Raw genomic sequence first — 24,709 nt, forward strand, 5'->3', positions numbered from 1 at the left:
CACACACACACACACACACACACACACACACGATTTAATATTCATCATACAGATGTTAATATAAATACACCATACATATACAATAACGGCTATAGGCTATTATTCCATCATTTCACATCTGCCTTGACATCTGTTTTGTTCTGTTCTGTCCATCAAACGTCAGATCGATTAATCTGAAATCACTAGATTAATATCATCATCATCATCATCATCATCATAGTAGTATAGTATAATGCATCTGATTTGCCTTTCTCAATGTGTCTAACACACACACACACACACACACACACACACACACACACACACACACACACACACACACACACACACAATTGATTTAACATTCATCATACAGATGTTAATATAAATACACCATACATATACAATAACGGCTATAAGCTATTATTCCATCATTTCACATCTGCCTTGACATCTGTTTTGTTCTGTTCTGTCCATCAAACGTCACACTGATTAATCTGAAATCATTAGATTAATATCATCATCATAGTAGTATAGTATAATGCATCTGATTTACCTTTCTCAATGTGTCTAACACACACACACACACACACACACACACACACACACACACACACACACACACACACCTCTCCTTCCTTCCTGGTTGAATGTTGTTATAATATTATTAGAATATTATTATAAGATGCAGGTCAAAGTTCCTGGAAAGCATGAATGTGCAAAAGGAAAAAAAAAAAGGAAAAAAAAGTTTGTGTCTTAAAGAGGCAGCCTATAAAAATCCATGTGGCTCATGTAGGGAGGAACAAAAAAATATCATCAGCCAACAGCCATCAAGAATAATGTCAACAATGGGCTGCGTCTAACCTATCCATGCTCTCTCTCTCTCTCTCTCTCTCTCTCTCTCTCTCTCTCTCTCCCATAACTATACTTCATTCATTAGGCTCCAGTGCGCGTGCATGCATATGCTACAGCAATGTAAAGTCGGCTCTTGGGCGCGTGCACGCGTTGTTATTATAAAGGATTATTATTATTATTATTATTATTATTATTATTATTAGTGCTGCTGTTGTTGTTGTGCGGGTTATTTTTCTTCTTCCTTTCCTCGGCGCGTCTCTCGCCGGGATGGAAAAAAGTCCACTTCGGTTTTTGCGTGAAGCTCCAAAAATCTATGAAATGTGTTTGCATGTTGCTCTCGGCGGAGCGGGGACGGGGGGGTGGGGGGGCGCGAGGCGACGACGGCTTGGAGGAGCCCACGCGCGCGCGTCCGTTCCGACCCAATCCTAGCACCGTTACCGTTTCCTCTCTCTCTCTCTCTCTCTCTCTCTGGCTTTCCTTAATACAGTAAACAAAGTGCGTGTGTGAGTGAGTGCGTGCGTGCGTGCGTGTGTGTGCGCGCGCGCGCATGTGTGCGTGTGTGTGTGTGAGAGAGTGTGAGTGTGTGTATGCGCGCGCGTCTCTCTCTCTCTCTCTCTCTCTCTCTCTCTCTCCTTCTCCTCTCTCTCTCTGTGTGTGTGTGCGCATTTGTTTGTTTGTTTGTTTGTTTGTTTCAATTTTTATTTTGACTTTTTTATCCTCTATTTTTCAAAAGCAAGCTCGGACCTTAATCTCAGGTGAGTGTTGAATGTTTTTTTGTTCCTGTCCTTACTTCATTCAGATGTTGTTGTTGTTGTTGTTGTTGTTTATAATTGTCGGGATAAATAATCCCAGGTTTGGTCGCGCGGACGGTGGAGTACGTGTCGGGTCACGAGCGCGGTGGTCGGTGCGAATGGGGGGGGGGGGGGGGGGACATCAAACTCAACATCAAAGACAACATCAAAGACATCAAACCTGGGGCTCGTGTGTTTGTGAATATACAGATATACTCTAGTATTTGAGAGAAGGAGGGATGGAAGGAAGGAAGGAAGGAAGGAAGGAGGGAGGGGAGGGGAGAGAGAGAGAGATCAGAGTTTGTCGAGGACTATTCAAAGTTACAATGACATCTTCTTCCGGAAGAGCGCGAGCTCGCGCAGGAGGAATAAACGGAAAGAATGTCGGTGAATTGAAACAGCTCTCTCTCTCTCTCTCTCTCTCTGTACGTGCTCGCACATACCGAACCGCTGTTGTTGTCTCCATGGACACACTGATCTCAGACCAGCTGCTCCAACAATAGAGATCATCATCATCATCATCATTATTGTTGTTGTTGTTATTGTTGTTTTCTTCTCCTGTACCATAATCCTAAATGACCGTGAGAAGAAGAAGAAGAGAAGAAGAAGAAGTGACCGACTGCAGTCAAACAAACAACTTCTCCACTACTAGCTATAATCAGACTAATCGGATTTGCATAAAGAGGAATTTTACATTCTGAGTGCTCATGTGTTTACAGAATAAAAAGAATAAGATAAAGATAAATCTACAAACAAACAAACAAGCAAACAAACAACACCCTGTTTACCCATCTGGCCAGTTTGGTAATGTCATGGAGGTGCACGCGCACGCGCTCAGAGTCATTATAACACTGTCATGTGTGTAAATGACTGAAGCCAGACGAGTTGGTGGGAAAACTTTTCGTCTTTCCTTTCAAGAAGGGACTGTGCATTCGTTCATTCATTCATTCATTCATTCATTTGAGCAGCTCATAGTGTAGAGTGTATACACAAGGCCAGGTTCTAATCTCTAATCTCTAATCTGTAATCTATGAGTCTGGGATGATCAGCTCGTGCGTGATTTATTCCTAGAGAACAGATTTATAATGCATATATGAGAGAGAGAGAGAGAGAGGGAGAGAGGGAGATTTGCCTTCAGGTTTGGGCTCATTGTTCGCACACGGTGACCGTCGCTCTATTGTCCCTCACTCGTGCAGGAGATCACCGTGACACCCCCCACACCACACCACCACCACCACCACCTCTCCCTCCATCCCCCCCTTCCTCCATCCCTCCATCATCACCACCATCGCAATACGCGTGTGGACGCGGTGCTTTGCTGTTTTTCTCCTCTCATGCGCGCAGCGCGCAGCGTCATCACGCAGTTTCTGTCTCCTCTCTTCCTGCACGTAAAACCTTCTCCCAGCCCTTACCTCACCTCCTGAACACCTGAAGGAACTTATCTGGGTGTCACATCACTCATTTATTATCCATCTGCACGCTCAATTCGCCCCGAGCTCGAGCCCTTTGTCCTGCCTGCTTCATCTACCTGTGTGTGTGTGTGTGTGTGTGTGTGTGTGTGTGTGAACACCTGACTCATACCATACCTGCCTCGTGCTCGCTCAGAACACGAGTTTAATCGGTGACAATGTATTTTTTTTTTTTAAAGGCAATACTTGTGATGTTTAATTTTATTTTTAATTCTAATCAACACACACACACACACAGAGTCAAGATATACGACTTCTAATGATCTGACTGAACATACTGTGCGTGTTTGTGAATAATGGCCTCGCGTGATCATGTTATCAGTGTCACGTGGATTTGTGGTTTATAGTTTATGTCTACCTTCCATCACCGTTAATTCACCAGGGCGCATGCATGCGTGCGTGAATAGCGCGTGCGCACGCGCTCTCTCTCTTGCGCCTGAGTGAGAACCGTGACGGTCTAATCTCTCCCTCTCTCTCTCTCTCTCTCTCTCCCTCTCTCTCTCCTACCTGCCTTAGCATTCTGTTAAGTCGCTTTTTTCACCCCTCACTGAGGTCGACATTGCATTCCCGTCATGCACCGGCTCTGTGTGTGTGTGTGTGTGTGTAGTGTAGGTTAAGAAGTTATAACCATATCCTATTTACCAGATTCATTTCCCCAGCCCCTGTCTCCTGCGCTGAACATGAAGATGGTACAATAGGATTAGAGCTACACATTTTATTATCTATTAAGCTGTTTTTATTTATTTGTTGCAAAATGTAAACAAACTCTGCTACTAACTTACTGCGTACTCATAGCATCCTGATCAATCTCGGACCTTCCAGATGTCTTTTTGATGTCTCTGGGGCGGCACGGTGGTGTAAGTGGTTAGCACGGTCACCTCACAGCAAGAAGATTCTGGGTTCGCAGCCGGCGGGGGCCTTTCTGGGCGGAGTTTGCTTGTTCTCCCCGTGTCTGCGTGGGTTTCCTCTGGGTGCTCCGGTTTCTCCCAAAGGCATGTGGTTAGGTTAATATGGGATGGCCTTGGGCTGAGGCGCCCTTGAACGATGCACCTAAAGCCAGTATCTCACTGGGCTGCGACAGCCTGCGACTAGTTGGAGACACAACAATTGCGATAAAATATGCGAATTTGCGACATTTTCCACTTGGAATCACACTGAATTGATATTCGCATATTTTACCGCAATTGTTGTGTCTCCAACTAGTCGCAGGCTGTCACAGCCCAGTGAGATACTGGCTCGCACTTCCTGTCTCAACTCGCACTTCCTGTCTCAAGGAAACTGACTTGAGAAGGGTTCGCGACAGCTTTGCGACATTAGCATGTTAGCATGGCTGCCCACTGCTCTGGGTATGTGTGTGCGCTCATTGCTCAAGTGTGTGTGCATGTGTGTGTTCACTGCTTCAGATGGGTTAAATGCAGAGAGGAATTTCACAAGTGTGTGATGAATAAAGTTGTTCTTTCTTTCTTTCTTTCTTTCTTTCTTTCTTTCTTTCTTTCTTTCTTTCTTTTGGAGTGTCCAAACACAACCTATGAGTCAACCTGACCCATTAAAAAAAAGTCAAAAGAGGAAGAAGGAAGGGCGCTGTGGTTGGATTTTAGCTCCTTTCAGACAAGTTTCGAACATGTTCGTCCAGACGAAAAAGCAAAAACGATTTGAAAACGCTCACGTAAAGTACGCCAGCGTTGGGACGTTGTCGTAGTATCTGATAAACTGTTACGTTAACCGCCTCAGGAATCCTATTAAGAGCGTGCTTATTGAGAATTATAGACGGCGGAAAGTGGAAATTCACTCTTTACAAACCCTGTGTCTGAAATCGCTCACTCTTTCACTACTCCCTACTCACTATATAGGGAATTACTATATAGAGGACTATAGAGTGAGCTCATTGGTAAAATGAAAAAAAAAAACGCTTTCGGACACTAATCCATCGCGCTGGTATTTACGTCATTACTGTCGCACAATTAAAACGTGCCAGATCAGTCGGCTGGTGGGTTTTCAAAATAATAAACACATGCATGTGTTTTTGTGATAAATCCATATTATACTGAGCGTATTTCCCACATTAATCAATACAAAGTACCTGCAGCTTTCAGTTCTTTTAAATCAAGGCTGAATCCTTTCTTCTTTGCTGCTGCCTTTTATTAAATCAAATTTGAGATTTTTAATTTGATTTCTTTCAGCGCGACCACAATGCATGATGGGATATATTGCTTTAGTTAGTGACCATCGTTGTACACTACTTTTCGTGATGCATTGTGGGATACTTTGAGTGCACTATATAGGGTGTAATAATGCTCACTAATGTTTCGGACAGCACTACAAAATGGCGTCCTCACTATATAGTGAGTAGGGAGCGATTTCGGACACAGGGAATGTCTACTACAGTGTCTGATTGGAAATGTGGTCCCGCCAGCTGCTAGTGTACCTGGGTCTTATCCAGAATTTGTATCAGTGGAGTGCTTGATTTTGGAGTGTTACAGTAAATATCGTATTGTGGTGCCTAATTACAGTAATTACAAAGGGTGTAATAATTGAACAATATTGGCTGGCATTGAGACGAGTTCAGTATCATGCTAGGGCCATCCTTAAAAAAAAATCCGTTTCCTGTCCACCGGGTGAGCAAAAAAATGTTCAGTCGGGAGGGGGGGATTTTTTTTTTTTAATATATATAGATGGATAAGAAATCGCAATGCTGTGTTTGCTTTTTCTTTCAGTACTTTTTTATTACAAAAGCAGACACATTTAATAAAATATGACGGTTTAATCAACTGAAACTTGTACAAAAACTTTAAGTTAGCATTTTAAATGCTGACTGCAACATTTGCAAAACTTTTACAAAGGTACTTAAAATGTCCGACACGCGGACTTTTTGTAGTTCTAAATCGAGCGTTAGGCCTAGTTCGGATGAAATTACACTATTAAAATGATCACTGAATGATTTGTTTTTCTGAATCTTTACTGTTTTGTTGTTCGCTAGAATACCATTTTGCGATTTCACACTTAAGCAAATGTTTGAAAACTCCGGATCTCCTTCCTTCATGGTGGCTGCCATTTTTTTGTGCTGCACGGCGCATGCGTAGAGCTGATTCGATTCTATATTCTGCGCGGAATGCGTAAATGTCAAGTTCGATTTTAGATTTATGAACCCGCAAAAAATATTGAAAAACCTGGGGGCATCATGGCTCAGGTGGATAAGGCGCCACACCATAAATCCGGGGACCTAGGTTCGATTCTGACCCGAGGTAATTTCCCGATCCCTCCCCGTCTCTCTCTCTCCTGCTCATTTCCTGTCTCTACACTGTCCTATCCAACAAAGGTGGAAAAAGCTTAAAAAAAAAAAAATGTCAAAAAACTGGCGTTAAAAAAAAATTTCAACTGCACAAACGGCATTCACCTGGCCGGTGGACCGGAAACAGAGCACTTTTTAATAATGGCCTAGGTGAATGGAATATATCTGATATACCATGAAAACACCAGCCAATATTATTATTATTATTATTATACATACACACACATTCCTTTTGGGTGTTCAACGCGTCTTTTTCTTTCAGAATTCTCTCAAAATCTTTCGTATTTAACGAAGCAAACCTGGCAACCATGTTTGTTTACAAATTGTCCCAGTCGCTCACTCGCTAGCGGGGAAGTTTTACATCTCCGTTGTGTCACTTTTCCAGCTTTTCAATGTCCGTTGGTATGTTTTTCTCTTGTAAATATGCGTGAAGGACATCTAATGAAGTTTTTTTAGTCTTTCGAGTGTTCAACGCGTCTTTCTCTTTCCCGGCGAACAAAGAAATGCTTCTGTGCATGCACAGCAGAAAACTCTCATTGAATATTTTCATCAGCTCCGACGTGCGACGTCATGTTGTCTTGACAACCACGCATTATCGTAAACCATATTCAACGCTCATTCTCCATCGGGTAGAGTGACGTAATACACGTAGGATAAACGATATGCTAACAATATTGCATGCTATCAAACTAAATTAATGAAAACTGCTAAAAGGGGAATAGAACACATTTTTATTCCATGCAAAAAGTGTCCTCTATGTATCATAAAAAATATATGAAGATAGTGTGCAAAGAAGTTATCAAAAATGAAATTACAAACCACAAAGTAAGAACCTGGTCAGCAGCTGTGATAAATGGTGTCCTTGCACATTCATAACACGCAACACTGCAACACAAAAAGGCCGATTTATACTTCTGCGTCAAATTTTCTTCCATGTCTCCTGTAGGAAGCTCTGTTGCATGAAACACACCAGAATTGACTGCTTTTACACACAGAACAAGAGCAATGCAAGTTCGATTTTTCATGAGAGTATATTTCTGATTCACGCAGAGAAGAAAGAGCAACCGGAAATGTGATGCGACCAAACAGACCAATCATAGCTGTTGCGATCTCGGTCACTGAAACACACAGTTACAGTTTTGTGGAGATGCACATGAGGCTATGGTGTAGGGTATGTCGCACGGTGTAGATTTGATACAGAAGTGTAAATTGGGCTTAACACCTCAAGAATCGATGAGAAAACCGTGAAAACAGAGTTGTAAAATTTCTCCAGCTTTCATTTAAAAAAAAAACAACAAAACTAACCAAAACAAAAAAACTGGAAGGCCAATATGCAGCAAAAAACCTGCATTTTTTTTTCTGCGAAATTGAAAAATATCCATATCCATGTGAAACAGAGGTGGACAGAGTACCCAACTTCATTCCTTAAGAGGCTGTCCACACGGCAACAGATTCAGGTGAATCTGATAAAATTGTTTATCGTTTCGGCCTGGCGTCCACACGGCACCGGCGTTTTGGGTGCCCCAAAACGAGAACGGGTTCCAGAGTGGAAAAATCTGGCAACGGCGCCGTTGCGAAGTCGTCTGGATGAGTAGAACGGATTTGTTTACGATGACGTCACAACCACATGACTAGAACAAGCAGCACTCTCGCTGTTTTGTATGAACCACTGCATTGCATTCACTTTTGTATACAGCTTTTCTTTTAAATAAACAAGTAACTGAACCATTTCTTGAATTTCTTTTTTTTTTATTGGATAAGACTGCTTTTCAAAATGTTCACACACAATATAAAAAGTTATATAAATTATATAAAAATGCTTTTCAAAATGTTCACACACAATAAGAAAATTAAGTTATATAAAACTATGCACACTAATAAAACTAATTTGTACACACAGAAGGCACGATTTCCTCGCGTAGTCGCAGCCATCTTGTTGTTGTTGTTGTGTGTTTGTTCCTGTGAGTGCTTCACGCCGGGTAGAAGAAGGGGTTTATGCGCATGCGTCTACTTCTATTGTTCTGGTGTCTCCGATGGGACCGTCTTACAGCGCACGTAGAGGTGTGGCATGTGTATTGCATCATTTTCAGCAAGTGTTGTGTTGCCATATGTACCTGATATTTTACTGATCCGTTGCCCATGTGGACGCGATATTTTTTTTTAATAAAATCTCGTTGCCGTTGTCGTGTGGATGTAGCCTAAGTCAAAGTACAGATCCCACTGGTCAAATGTTACTCCGATACAAGTGAAAGCTGTCCAGTCAAATTTTTACTTAAGTTAAAGTACTGAAGTACTTGCTTTTAAAAAATACTTAAGTAGTAAAAGTACATTTTCTGTCAACACACTGTTGTATTATTGACAAAACGCTTATAATACCTCATGCCTCCAACTGGATTCACAAAATGAACGTGTGCTGTGCATCATGGTGGTTTAACGTTAAGCTAGCTAGTCAGTGAAGTGCCACCTGACATGCTAGCAAACTCTTTGCAAGCTCAAAATCATTTCTAGTAGCATTAGCTACCCAATAAGAAAGATTTCTACATTTTTTTTGGCAAGATTATGCAAAAACATATTTCTGAAAGCACTTCAGATAAGTTAACGTTATTCATGTTAGCGTAACTCCGTGTTTACATGCTAACTAACAGTGTCCAAGTTAACTAGCTGTGTGTTAGCATTAGCTGTGGACAAGGCTACGGCAACTTGGTGGGCAAATCCATAGAAAGTTATTTGACTAACCAGACTGCATAGCTATTGCAACGTTATCGCTAGCTCTAAAAGCACAGACAACTTCATTGCAAGCTTTCTCTTGGAATAAAACGTTTATAGACCTCAATATGCTTCCGCGGGTTGGACGGCGAGTTTTTGTAGGCTGTGATGTGATTTGTTTTAGACAAATAAAGCAAACATTTAAAACAAAACGAATCTTTAATCCTTTCAGAAAACTGAAACATGGGTTCATGGGCCATGAGTGCGTGCATTTCCCAGAAGATCCGCCTCCTTCCATTCTGCCATCAACTGATCGAATTCAAATAACGCTGCTGAGAAATCACTGAACTTGATTTTATCCAGTCTATGGACGTGACGTGACCCTAGTGATTACTGATAGACTGTCTCAGGGTCACCTGCGAAAAAACCATCATGTTTTAGGAAAAGAAAAAGACTTTCAAAGCCGCTTCATAGTAACGAGTAACGAGGACCTTGATAGAAATGTAGTGGAGTGAAAAGTACGATATTTGTCTTTCAAATGTAGTGAAGTTAAAGTCATAAGTTTCCAAAAAAAAAAAACCTCAAGTAAAGTACAGATACTCAAAAAGTGTAGTTAAGTACAGTACTCAAGTAAATGTACTTTGTTACTGTCCACCTCTGATGTGAAAGGGACCCTAGTTGTACAAAATGGTACAAACTCTAAAATCACCCTTAGGGTAGTATCTCACTGGGCTGCGACAGCTTGCGACAAATTGCAAATGTCATTCGCGAGAGAGTTTCAAAAGTGTCTTGAAACATTCGCGGTGCTTCTCAATTTCCTCGCATGAGTCGCAAAGTGTCGCTCCTTCGTCGCTGAAATTTTGAACATGTTCAAAAAATTCGTGCGACAGAATTTCTCGCAAAATAGCTGCAAATGCGTCGCTGGTGTCACAAAGCCGTCACGAACCCTTCTCAAGTCAGTTTCCTTGAGACAGGAAGTGCGAGTTGAGACAGGAAGTGCGAGCCAGTATCTCACTGGGCTGCGACAGCCTGCGACTAGTTGGAGACACAACAATTGCGGTAAAATATGCGAATATCAATTCAGTGTGATTCCAAGTGAAAATTGTCGCTAATTCGCATATTTTATCGCAATTGTTGTGTCTCCAACTAGTCGCAGGCTGTCGCAGCCCAGTGAGATACTGGCTTTAACCTTAATCTTAACCTTCTGAAGTTTTCATATGAATTAAGTCACATTTGCAAGTGCGAAAGCAAAACACTGGGATTAAATATTGTAGGTCAGTTCTTGGCATGTCAATGAACCAGTGGGTTTTTCTGTGTTACAAGATATCCACATTTATTCTATCTACATTCACTGGATATGAGCAATCGCACGCTCTGATTGGCTACTCTACTACTAGGATATCAGCTCATATACCGTGTGTAGAGAAAAACAAAATGGCGGAGCGTGTTGCTGAACCAACCGAGGACGAAATAAAAACTCTACTCGAAAACAAAACCTTAAAAAATACTAAAAAAAGCAACAAAACATGGAATGAAAGCATTTGATGATAAGAACGTGTCTTTTTTATTTTTCAAGAATTATTAATATTATCGGATTTTTCACAAACTGTGACTATCATTTTGCCGGTTTGTTTACATTCTTCATCTTTTTAAGCATTAAAACTTGTTGAATTTTTTAGACTGGTTCAAGAGCACAAAGAAGTTGGAAAATTACAGAACTGAAATGTCCAAGGAAGAATGAAGTAAATGTCTAAAGCTATTCTATACCTCGGCACGACAGCAAGACGGCACTTTCTACAAAAAAACAGCAGTAAAGTCAGTTCGTGCCACCATCGATAGGTTTTTAAGAAGTCCGCCTAAAGCGGAAATGATTTTGTCGGATGTTTTGTATAAAGTTTTTATTTATCGAATTTGCAAAAAATAAAAATGCTGTAATTCTCAAAATCCAGTGAATGTGGATAGAATAAAACAGTTATTCCACTCAATCTTGTTGTACATGGCTGATAGCAAATTCGGTGCTACGCGCCTTGTCGGTTATCAGCTCATGTACGTACGACTCAATCTCGTGGAATAACTGTTAAGTGTACTCGTATAGCAATCACAATATGTTACAAATTTCGTTGTAAATCAGATTCTATAGTCTGTACGTTGTTTCAAACCTATAGTGAGTGAAATTAGTGTACAGTGTCTTTTTTTTCAAAAGTATTCATCCCCCTTGGTGTTTGTCCTGTTTTGCCACAATACAAGCTGGAATTACAATGGATTTTGGAAGGTTAACACCATTTGATTTACACAACATGCCTACCACTTTAAAGGCGCACATTGTTGTTTTATTTTGACTAGTGCTGTCAAGCGATTAAAATATTTAATGGCGATTAATGTCGCGACTGTCATAGTTAACTCGCGATTAATCGCAATTTAATCGCACATTTTTGTCACATGAAAAACCATTGTAATTCTCTTATCAGCATAAAAAAGTGAATGGGCTTGCTTTGTACCAATGTTTTTTTTTTTTTTTTATTGCAGAGCATAACACGTCTTGTCACAGCCACTGACATCCATAACTTCCATATTAGATGAGAAAACCAAGGGATGAAAAATAAAGTGCATATCACTCATCTCATTATCTCTAGCCGCTTTATCCTTCTACAGGGTCGCAGGCAAGCTGGAGCCTATCCCAGCTGACTACGGGCGAAAGGCGGGGTACACTCTGGACAAGTCGCCAGGTCATCACAGGGCTGACACATAGACACAGACAACCATTCACACTCAATTTAGAGTCACCAATTAACCTGACCTGCATGTCTTTGGACTGTGGGGGAAACCGGAGCACCCGGAGGAAACCCATGCGGACAACATGCAAACTCCACACAGAAAGGCCCTCGCCGGCCACGGGGCTCGAACCCAGGACCTTCTTGCTGTGAGGCGACAGCGCTAACCACTACACCACCGTGCCACCCGTGCATATCACTGTGAAAATAAAAAAATGTTTTATTTTACTCTTCATTAGTTTCTTTTGAAGAGAAGTATTTGCCATAAAAGAAGAAAAAAACAGATAACAAAAATAAAAACATTCATCATACGTTCAAAAACGTTCATCATAGTGTGGCACTGTATTCTCTAATTCTCACTGCTTATAACTCTACACCTCCCCGGTGGAGATGAGCTGGGAAACTGAAGACTGAAGGAACAGTATTGAAAAGTATTTTTCCAGTCTCACTTGTGAAAGGTAATCCCATGTGATCTCGTTTGGACGGTAAACCTGTTGGTACAGTTAAACGCAGCACATGAATGAGGCGTCTTTATTCTCGGCTACTGTCTAGACGCTATACCAGAGACGGTTGAAGAATCTCCACTTTGCCCCATCCAATATGGCGGCAAGGATGTTTATTATGTCTATGCCTTTCTCCATCACTCACACGTACTCTTATTGAAGCAGCGCGCGACAAGCCTCAACAGGAACTACGGGTGACTCGCAGGGCCAAATTAGAATTTGCGTTAACGGCACTATTTTTTTAAAATCGCGTTAAATTGAGATCGCGTTAACGCGTTATTATCGCGTTAACTTTGACAGCACTAATTTTGACACAAACAATAATTAAGATGAAAAAAACCCGAAATCTGGAGTGGGCACAGGTATTCACCCCCTCAAAGTCAATACTTTTTGTAGAACCACCTTTTGCTGCAATTACAGCTGCAAGTCTCTTGGGGGTATGTCTCTATTAGCTTAGCACATCTAGCCACTGGGATTTTTGCCCATTCCTCAAGGCAAAATTGCTCCAACTCCTTCAAGTTAGATGGGTTGCGTTGGTATACAGCAATCTTCAAGTTATGCCACAGATTCTCAATTGGATTGAGGCTTTGATTAGGCCATTCCAAGACATTTTAATGTTTCCCTTTAAACCACTCCAGTGTAGCTTTAGCAGTATGTTTAGGGTCATTGTCCTACTGGAATGCGAACCTATGTCCCAGTCTCAAACCTCTGGCCGACTCAAACAGGTTTTCCTCCAGAATTGCCCTGTACAGTATTTAGTGCCATCCATCTTTCTTTCAGTCCTGACCAGCTTTCCTGTCCCTGCAGATGAAAAACATCTCCACAGCATGATGCTGCCACCACCATGCTTCACTGTAGGAATGGTGTTCTCAGGGTGTTGGGTTTGTGCCACAGATGGCATTTCCCATGATGGCCAAAAAGATAAATTTTAGTCTCATTTGACCAGAGAATCTTCTTCCATGTGTTTGGGGAGTCTGCCACATGCTGTTGGGCAAACTCCAAACGTGTTTTCTTAAGCAATGGCTTTTTTTCTGGCCACTCTTCCATAAAGTCCCACTCTGTGGCGTGTACGGCTTAAAGTGGTCCTATGGACAGATACTCCCATCTCCGCTGTGGATCTTTGCAGCTCCTTCAGTGTTATCTTTGGTGTCTTTGTTGTATCTCTGATTAATGCCCTCCTTGCCCGGTCTGTGAGTTTTGGTGGGCGGCCTTCTCTTGTCAGGTTGTTAGTGGTGACATTCTTTCCATTTTGCTATAATGGATTTAATGGTGATCCCTGGGATATTCAAAGTTTGGGATATTTTTTATAACCCAATCCTGATCTATACTTCTCCACAACTTTGTCTCTGACCTGTTTGGAGACTCCTTGGTTTACATGTCACTTGCTTAGTAGTGTTGCAGAGTCAGGGTCCTTCCAGAACAGGTTGATTTATACAGATATCATGTGACAGATCATGTGACACTTTGATTGCACATAGGTGGATCTTAATAAACTAATTATGTGACTTATGAAGTAAATTGGTTGGACCAGCTCTTACTTAGGAGTTTCATACGAAAGGGGGTGAATACCTATGCACACTCCAGATTTCTGGGTTTTTTTTCATCTTAATTATTCTTTGTGTCACAATAAAACAACAATTTGTACCTTCAAAGTGGTCGGCATGTTATATAAAGCAAATGGTGCTAACCCTCCAAAAACCAATTTTATTTCCAGCTTATAATGCGACAAAACAGGACACACACCAAGGGGGATGAATACTTTTGCAAGACACTGTATATTTTATAGATAATAATACTTGTACCTGGAACCAGCAATACCCTTCCAAATACGAAGGTATTTCAAGGTAGTGATATGTCTGATACGATTATAAGGACGTAAGATGATAAATACGATCACTTGTGTGGGCGTGAACGGAGCCATGTGGGGTAGCTGAGATCACCAGGCAAGAATGAAGACAGGCCTGAACAAAGTGATGGCATTGCAGCTGCACATGCAAACCGTGAAGCTGGAAATACTCAAGTTCATTTAGCTTTACTGTGTTTGTTTTTAGACTATGTCAGTTAGTTTATTCATGTTTTCATTATTTTAATGTTAAACATGTTTTAGTAGTATGCTTTCAGGCTAAACGAGGTACAACTCATAGAATCAAACCGTGTAATTGTTGGAGGACCAAAAACCACACTGTCATTCCTATCAAAATTATAGCTAAGCCCTTTTTATAAATAAATGTATTAATAATTATTCTATCCACATTCACTGGATATGAGCAATTGCGCGCTCTGACTGGCTACTCTACTACTAGGATATCAGCTCATATACCATGAGTGAAAAGTCAAAATCCCTCTCACGCCAGAGTCTGGTCTTCCCAGGCAGTCTCATGTCCCAGTTACCAACTCTTTAAGGCATATGGGTGCGAAGCCAATCTCCGTTTCGATAGACCTCAGCCTCTCACCTAAACAGCTAGGGTTACAGTGAGGGGCGGGTCCTCTGGCAACCGCGAGAGTTTGACTTACCCACTCACATCTGTATTGCAGCGTGCCTTACCAGATGGTAGTAGGTACCATTTTATGATGGTCTTTAGTATGAGCCGACCAAGAGTAGAACTTAAGATCTCCCGGTCGAGAGGCAGACACACTAACCACTAGGCCAACTCGCGGTCTATGCACCATGAGTAGAGAAAAACAAAATGGCGGAGCATGTTGCTGAACCAACCGAGGATGAAATAAAATACTCGAAAACAAAACCATGAAGAATACAAAAAAGCAACAAAATATGGAACAAAAGTATTCGTTTATATTCGAAGCAGAAATTATTTTGTCGGATGTTTTGCATAAAGTTGTTATTATTTATCGAATTTGTAAAAAATAAAAATAAAAACGCTCCGTTTCTCAAAATCCAGTGAATGTGAATAGAATAAAACAGTTATTCCACTCAATATCGTCGTACATGTCTTATAGCTATCAGCTCATGTATGACTCGATTTCGTGGAATAACGGTTTAATGTATTAACCTTCTCTTTTCTATTAAGTGTGATCTAGCACTTAGGAAATACACACACTGAGAGATCAGGTGACATTTGGACAAAGTAATAAATCAGTACAATTTTGAGAACTTTCTAAAGAAGCTTATAATTTAGCCTAATATGAACATGAAAATGACTGAACTGAATATAGAGTATTTATGCATGTATATAGAGATGATGCATAAAATGTAAAATGATTAATCAGAACATATCCTAAATTGGTGTAGCAATCAGATCATAAGCAGGACTTTGTGAAATTTCTGCTAAACTATTGACCTGTCCCTGTTCATCTGTCAGCCTTTGCCCAGCGTCCACTATCTACCAATGTTGCAACCTGTAAACTGGACCAGGTTTGAGATTTTACTATCGTCACCCCTCCAGCACAAACATCACTCCCTTCCACTATAGCTATCACATATCTCGTGATTTACCTTCAGATTGAAAGCTGTTTGTTTGGAAGAAGCTTGTGAACAAAGTTTGTCTGATGTGTGCCTTTATAATGGAAATGGTGAGCGCTCCATTAAAAAAAAAAGCCTACCATTCTTCCCACCATATTTTCCCAGTACAGCCAACATTGTAGTAGCTTCCAAATGGTCAGCCACACCCATGTTACCATTGCAGTTAAGGACAAGCTCTGGCTCAACAGTCGTCTGGATTTGGTGTGTGGTTTTCCACATCCCGTTCTAACGGTATTAGATGAGATGGGGTGGTATGGAGGGGGGAGGGGGAACCCTCCTAATCCTTCCACCTGCACACAGCAACACCATTTGATGCTTTCCAATCTCTTAAGCTTCCTACTGTTCTGGAGAAACTGCTTCATATTTGGCCTGATGGTCCCAAAGCAGCAAATCTCTTCCAGGAGAAATGGACAAAAAATAGCCTCAATGAGGCTCATACCGGCCGCTGTTGTTGTGTGTGAGTTTGAAATCCGAGCAATCCTGTGGGAGGGAGGAGGAGCGAGTTTCGTGAAATTGCATATGACTCCTGTGTAGCCTCATGTATGGCAGTTGGTGCCACCTGGTGAACAATTCTTGTTTATGTCTTTAGAGTCTTCTGGGTGAGTTTCAGTGAAAACATCCTAGCAGTTTATGAACAGTAGTGTTTGGTGTGACGAGTCACCCAAAATTTTCAAACGCCCCTAAAATGTTAAATATGATAGGTGGCGTGACCATCTTGACAACTTTTATATATACCAACCTGGGGAGCATTCCATATGAGTTTGATCAAAATCTGATCACTCCTGTAGGAGGAGTAGTGATTTTTGTGAAATTCAACATGATCCCTCTGTAGCCTCATCTATGGTAGGTGGGGCCACCTGGTGAACAATTCTTGTTGGAATATGTCTTTAGAGTCTTCTGAGTGAGTTTCAGTGAAAACGTCCCAGCAGTTTATGAAGAGTAGCGTTTAATGTGATGTGTCCCCCAAAAATTTCAGATGCCCGTAAAATCGTAAATATGACAGGTGGCGCCACCATCTTGACAACTTTTATGCACACCCACCTGGGAACGTTGTATGTGAGTTTGATCGAAATCCAATCAATCCTGTAGGAGGAGTAGCGATTTTTGTAAATTGTGGACGGATGACGGATGGACGATGGACGGACGACAGACAGACGACACGTGATCACATAAGTTCATCCGGCCTGGCCTATGGCAGGATGAGCTAAAAAAGTAAACTATCTACAGTATATAAATATTGGTGATGTTCATGAGACACCAAGTAGCCTCTCATTAACTCTGTACACTTTGAACAAAGGGTTAAATCGAGAGGTTGAAATTGTTCTTTGATTTGTCCTATAAATTAAAAACCACAAACAAGTCTGGATTGAACCAGTAGCAGGGTTTCTTTCTCTCGCTCTCTCAGACAGGGTTTTAAGTACAACCCCTTTTGAAAGCTAAGAACCAATGACTATATCCCAACCTCAAAGAGTGTATCACTGCATGGTAAGCCAGAACCCAAGCATTGTTTTATTTCCCAAATCAGTCTACATAAACTCTTATCAAAAATGTTACAACCCCGATTCCAAAAAAGTTGGGAAAAAGTACAAGTTGTAAATAAAAACGGAATGCAATAATTTACAAATCTCAAAAACTGATATTGTATTCACAATAGAACATAGACAACATATCAAATGTCGAAAGTGAGACATTTTGAAATTTCATGCCAAATATTGGCTCATTTGAAATTTCATGACAGCAACACATCTCAAAAAAGTTGGGACAGGGGCAATAAGAGGCTGGAAAAGTTAAAGGTACAAAAAAGGAACAGCTGGAGGACCAAATTGCAACTCATTAGGTCAACTGGCAATAGGTCATTAACATGACTGGGTATAAAAAGAGCATCTTGGAGTGGCAGCGGCTCTCAGAAGTAAAGATGGGAAGAGGATCACCAATCCCCCTAATTCTGCGCCGACAAATAGTGGAGCAATATCAGAAAGGAGTTCGACAGTGTAAAATTGCAAAGAGTTTGAACATATCATCATCTACAGTGCATAATATCATCAAAAGATTCAGAGAACCTGGAAGAATCTCTGTGCGTAAGGGTCAAGGCCGGAAAACCATACTGGGTGCCCGTGATCTTCGGGCCCTTAGATGGCACTGCATCACATACAGGCATGCTTCTGTATTGGAAATCACAAAATGGGCTCAGGAATATTTCCAGAGAACATTATCTGTGAACACAATTCACCATGCCATCCGCCGTTGCCAGCTAAAACTCTATAGTTCAAAGAAGAAGCCGTATCTAAACACGATCCAGAAGCGCAGACGTCTTCTCTGGGCCAAGGCTCATTTAAAATGGACTGTGGCAAAGTGGAAAACTGTTCTGTGGTCAGACGAATCAAAATTTGAAGTTCTTTATGGAAATCAGGGACGCCGTGTCATTCGGACTAAAGAGGAGAAGGACGACCCAAGTTGTTATCAGTGCTCAGTTCAGAAGCCTGCATCTCTGATGGTATGGGGTTGCATTAGTGCGTGTGGCATGGGCAGCTTACACATCTGGAAAGACACCATCAGTGCTGAAAGGTATATCCAGGTTCTAGAGCAACATATGCTCCCATCCAGACGATGTCTCTTTCAGGGAAGACCTTGCATTTTCCAACATGACAATGCCAAACCACATACTGCATCAATTACAGCATCATGGCTGCGTAGAAGAAGGGTCCGGGTACTGAACTGGCCAGCCTGCAGTCCAGATCTTTCACCCATAGAAAACATTTGGCGCATCATAAAACGGAAGATACGACAAAAAAGACCTAAGACAGTTGAGAAACTAGAATCCTACATTCGACAAGAATGGGTTAACATTCCTATCCCTAAACTTGAGCAACCTGTCTCCTCAGTCCCCAGACGTTTACAGACTGTTGTAAAGAGAAAAGGGGATGCCTCACAGTGATAAACATGGCCTTGTCCCAACTTTTTTGAGATGTGTTGTTGTCATGAAATTTAAAATCACCTAATTTTTCTCTTTAAATGATGCATTTTCTCAGTTTAAACATTTGATATGTCATCTATGTTCTATTCTGAATAAAATATGGAATTTTGAAACTTCCACATCATTGCATTCCGTTTTAATTTACAATTTGTACTTTGTCCCAACTTTTTTGGAATCGGGGTTGTATATCTAGAACCCAGAAATTTGCGTCTCTGAGTAGTCATATTGGGGAAGGTTTAAAGATTCCATGAGTTTCATTCCAAGAAACACTTTAGGAAGCTAAGACCATTCACTATCCAAAGAGCCCTTGAAGAATGCTTTTTACTGAGTGTAGATTTGTACACAGATACCTTGTTGGACATGTATTATTTCCAGCCATCCTATTAAACCATTCTATTTAATCATTGCCTGATCTACTGATAAAACTTATGAAGCTTTGGGGAAATATTTTCTCAGGACCCATCAAGAATGGGCAATGTTTCAAATTTACATTACATTAATGGCAGTTAGCAGATGCTCTTATCCAGAGCGACATACAACATACCCAGAGCAGCCTGGGAAGCAGTTGGGGGTTAGGTGTCTTGCTGAAGGGCACTTCAGCCATTCTTGCTGGTCCAGGGAATCAAACCAGTGACCTTTTGGTCTCAAAACTGCTTCTCTAACCATTAGGCCAATAGAGTGGCATTGGGCCCTAAGAATGCTTGACCATGAGTACCTGCACAGCTACATAAGTTGACTGAGATTTTTCATTGCTCTCCCAGAAGAAAAAGGTCTATACCTTTCAGGGTATAAACATTTGTCACTGAGATGGTGCCCTCATGGGTACCTTTAGTTACCAGGAAAAGTGGCTGCAGTGCACCATCGAAATGTACCTTTGGCAGTCATTTCCATGGTACCTTGGGGAACAGCAGTCTACCTGTGCAGTACTTTTTTTCCTGACAGTTTATGGTCTAGTAATCAGCCAGCCAGGGAACATAGTGTGTTCCCAAGTGTATATTGATTCAAATGAAACCCATCATCTCCATGAATGGTCTGTTATATGATCACCTGGCGGGAAATCTGGACACAGAGAGAGTTGAGCACGGCAGAAGAGTTGTAATAAAACGAATTCTAACCAATTTGAACACCAAATCTAATACTCCATTACACTGGTTTTGGGACCTGGCTGACTAGTCAGTGAATGAATGATAAGACTGGCAACAGAAACAGCAGAAACAATAGCAGAATTTCCTGTCGAGGACAAATCTGACTACTGTAACGCTCTGTGTCCAAGGCTTCTCAGAACAGCTAGATAATGGATGTCTTGTGACAAAGAAATAACCTTTCTGCATACCGGTAATTAGAACTGGTGAGGGGTAGCCCAAGTCGAATAGTAAAACACAAGTGTATAATCACATGCACGCAAAAACTTAGACCTAACTCAATTAGACAGGGCTGTAGCAGAAATACATGCTTTGTCATGCATCTGCTGGGATTCCTCGAGAAACCATGAACACAATGAATGCAACATGAAAGTTCACATTAGCTCAGAGTACAGATTTTGTAGGCCAAAGATAAATTTTGCACAAAGAAAATGTAACAAGATAGATAATGAAACTTAAGCATCATTCAAGCTCATATATACTGTATTAAAACTAAGTGACTCAATGTGTCATATTGTAAGGGTGAATGTTATCCATCCATCCATGATCTGTAGCTGCTTGTCCTGTACAGGGTCGCAGGCAAGCTGGAGCCTATCCCAGCTGACTATGGGCGAGAGGTGGGGTACACCCTGGACAAGTCGCCAAATCATCGCATGGCTGCACACAGAGACAAACAACCATTCACACCTACGGTCAATTTAGAGCCACCAATTAGCCGAACCTGCATGTCTTTGGACTGTGGGGGAAACTGGAGCACCCGGAGGAAACCCACGCGGACACGGGGAGAACATGCAAACTCCACACAGAAAGGCTCCTGTTGGCCACTGGGCTCGAACCCAGAACCTTCTTGCTGTGGGGCAACAGTGCTAACCACTACACCACTGTACTGCCAGACCGATATACACTGTATAACAATATATACAACATTGGGATCAAAAGGTCACTGGTTTGATTCCCTGGACCAGCAGGAATGGCGGAAGTGCCCTTGAGCAAGGCACCTAACCCCCAAAATACTCCCCAGGCTGCTCTGGGTGTGTTGTACATCACTCTGGATAACAGCGTCTGCTAAATGCCTGTAATGTAATGTAATGTAATATTATGGTTATATTATTATTATTGTTATGCATTATACACTGTATGTAGCTAAACCTTTACCAGTTCAACACTTTTCTCATTTTCAAAAACACAGAGCCGTGTTCATAAAATATTTGAAAATCATTAATAATGTATACAAAATTGTGAAATAAACTGATAACACATACACAGTTTTAATCTAATTTTGACTGAAAGCAAGCTGAACAGAGCCCCTGCCTTAGTCATAGACAAGCCTGAGACAATGACATCAAGCTAGACTGAGCTTGGTTTGGCTAAATATGATGAAGGCTAACTGTCTTTTATATTTGTACTGGTTCTATTTAACATCTGAAGAGCTTGGTAGCATGTACCATATTTATTGTATATAAAGATACACCAAAATGTGCAAACCATTTATTGCTGCAAATTCTGCAATCTTCTTGTCCTTGACAATGAAACTTTAAACCTTGAACCTTGACTGAAACGAAAATATATTGAGTTATTCTATCAACATTCACTGGATATGAGCAATCACGTGCTCTGATTGGCTACTCTACTACTAGGATATCAGCTCATATACCATGAGTAGAGAAAAACAGAATGGAGGCGCGTGTTGCTGAACCAACCGAGGATGAAATAAAAACTCTACTCGAAAACAAAACCCCCCAAAATACAAAAAAAACCCCCAACAAAATATGGAATAAAAGTATTTGATGGTAAGAACATGTCTTTTTTTTTCAAGAATTATTATTATTATCACATTTTTCACAAATTGCGACTGTCATTTCGCCGGCTTGTTTACATTCTAAGCGGAAATTATTTGTCGGACGTTTTGTATAAAGATTTTATTTATCGAATTTGCAAAAAATAAAAATAAAAATGCTTCATTTCTCAAAATCCAGTGAACGTGGATAGAATAAAACAGTTATTCCACTCAATCTCATCGTACATGGCTTATAGCCAATTCGGCACTACGTGACTCGTCGGCTATCAGCTCATGTACGACTATTTCATGGAATAACTGTTAAGTACACAATACAATCTGATTTTCTAAAATAAAGGTTGTGAGAAAAGCTTGCTGTCATTTTTCTCTTTTCCGTGAAAACAACGTTAAAATCCTGGCTGTTAAAAGCTGCTTGAGCATAAAGCAGGCAGATCTTTGCTAGCTTGTTAAGTCGTCTGTCGACTTATCATTTATTTTCTAACTTCCCTCTCCCTTCTCTTTCTCAGGTCTCGAAGTTGTAAAGCTTCTTAAAATGTGTGCGAACACGGCGTACTGTCAGTTGTAGGAGAGCACCGTGAGGCCGACTCTCCACCTCTGCTAGCATCAATCCTAGCCGTGCACCAACCAGTGAGAACATTGCTGCCCTTTGCCTTCACCCTCCATTCCTCCTCCCCTCCTCCTCCCTCTCCCTCCCCCTCGAGCTGTGGGCCATGTCTGCCAGTGGGGGGTTGATGGAGGGAAACCAAGCTAGAGAGGACGAGGATGCTCGGGACAGCTGCTGCGCTGATGAAGATTCGTCACCTGTGGTGGAGAGAAGGAACCGGAGCGGGATCATCAGCACACCGCTCAGCAAGAGCCTCAAACACTCCCGAGCGCTCTCTCAGTACATCGCCACATGCTCTGCCGCAGCTGCAGTTGCTAATGCTAACGCTAACAGACTTGCCCAGAGCTCCTTAGTACCCACAGGGATTAAGACTCATTCGGTAGACGCCCAGCACAGAGGTCAGGTGGGACTTACCAAACTGGACAGGGGAGCACTGGTTTCTAGCCTTCTGGACTCTCCGAGCGGTTTGCATCTGGCCCAGGCAGCTGAGCTCTTACGACGAGCTAGCATGCTACTTCCTGTCTCTGACTCCTCCAGCCTTGGTGTGGGCGGAGACATGGAGGCAGTCTCAGCCTCTGATTCGCTTGGGAGTGTGACGGACTTTCCGTTGTTGAGCAATGGTGGCGGAGTCGCAGGCACTTTCCCGTTCCACCCGGGCCTCTTCATCATGACGCCAGCTGGAGTGTTCCTGGCTGATGGGGCACTGTCGCAGGTGACAGGAGCTTCTGAGCAGCAGCAAGCGCACAGTGAGATGGCAGCGGCTGCCAGCGCCAATGCCAAGAAGAAACGCAAACGCTGCGGTTTGTGCCCACCTTGCAGGCGCAGGATCAACTGCGAGCAGTGCAGTAGCTGCCGTAACCGCAAGACCGGCCACCAGATCTGCAAGTTCAGGAAGTGTGAAGAGCTCAAGAAGAAACCAGCTGGCGGTCTAGAGGTAATGAAACGTTAATGAAGACAAACTGGCAAGTTACTGGTCAATGAAGAAGAAATTTGGTGCACTAGTGTGCCACACCAGTAGTTTTGCCATAGCTTCCCAGAACATTGAACACGACCTTGCATGAACAGTAGATCCTGTCTGGTATGTTTAATCTATAGGTATCATATTAGAGATATACGTATACGTGGATGTGATATTTGTTTTCTTTACTTAGCCTTGGTGGAAACTTTATCAGCAAGAAGGTAGGTAGGATAGGACACGCTTTGAGCCGCGGTGCTCGAGACCAGAAGTTACCGACGCCACAGCTCTTCCCAAACGTGTCTGCACTTGTCCAGATTCTTTCTTTTTCTGAAAACAGCGTAATTTGAAGCTATTTGACATGACCCTGTAGATAACTTTGGTCGGAATAAGTTGGCGCACTTGAGTTTCTCGGAAAATCAATCACCGCTTATACCCTGTCCTTGAAAGAGTTATGGCTCTCCTTTCAAACTTATCAAACTGATGCAGTCTGTGTGAAATCACTCTGTTATAAAATAGTAGATGGTGTTCAGGTAAGGAAGCATTAGAAATAAATCTCACAGGTGCATTTTTGCAGCTTGGAGCCGCTAATATAAAATCCCCATTTAGGAAATACATGTTTTGTTTTTTTTTTACATTTTGAACACACCATTATTATCACTTTCTGCTAATTTGTAACATATTTTTCCATTGCACATCCATCATGACAAGAAGATCAGGATGTAGTTCGAGTTCATTTTCCATTAACTTAAGAGATTACTGAAACAGTCACAGTAACAACAGTAAAAGTGACTGATTCATCGTTACGACACAAAACATCACCTAACGTGGTAGACATGCTATGATTAACATTGTTTCTTTGTCCAATTTTCTGTTTCTTCTTCTTTCAGCTGTTCCCATTCGGGTTCGCCACAGCGGATAATATCCCTCCATCTCCTCCTGTCCTCCATATTTTTTTTCTTTTGCACCAACCGTCCTCATATCCTACTTCAATATGTCCATAAATCTCATCTTTGGTCTTTCTCGGGGCAAAAAAGTTGCTGTTTAGTGCAAGAAAATTACAGCTGAAAGACTCAATGATTCATCCATTACCTGTAGCTGCTTATCCTGTGCAGGGTCGCGGGCAAGCTGGAGCCTATCCCAGCTGACTACGGGCGAAAGGCGGGGTACACCCTGGACAAGTCGCCAGGTCATCACAGGGCTGACACATAGACACAGACAACCATTCACACTCACATTCACACCTACGGTTAATTTAGAACCACCAATTAAAGGAGAACTGAAGGCAATTTTTTTATTATCAAAATTCTTTTTATCTCATTTTATTAAATATAGGAATGCATTTTTGATCGCTATTTTGTCGCTGCTATAGCAAGTTATGAGTGTTTGAAA

The 24,709-nt window shown here is 41.7% G+C and overlaps 1 protein-coding gene across 2 annotated transcripts in view; it reads left to right on the top strand.

Moving 5' to 3' along the window:
* The first annotated feature begins 923 nt into the window (after positions 1 to 923).
* The window catches only part of cxxc5b (CXXC finger protein 5b), a 53,888-nt gene continuing 30,102 nt past the window's right edge, over positions 924 to 24,709 (top strand). For both annotated transcript variants that reach the window (XM_060915276.1, XM_060915277.1), the window contains exons 1-2: positions 924 to 1,589; positions 22,265 to 23,296. In XM_060915276.1, the coding sequence (XP_060771259.1) occupies positions 22,469 to 23,296 (828 nt within the window). In that variant the 5' untranslated portion in view covers positions 924 to 1,589; positions 22,265 to 22,468. The remainder of the gene's footprint in view (positions 1,590 to 22,264; positions 23,297 to 24,709) is intronic.

Source organism: Neoarius graeffei, chromosome 2 (genome assembly GCF_027579695.1).
Source record: "Neoarius graeffei isolate fNeoGra1 chromosome 2, fNeoGra1.pri, whole genome shotgun sequence".
NCBI classification, from domain to species: domain Eukaryota; kingdom Metazoa; phylum Chordata; class Actinopteri; order Siluriformes; family Ariidae; genus Neoarius; species Neoarius graeffei.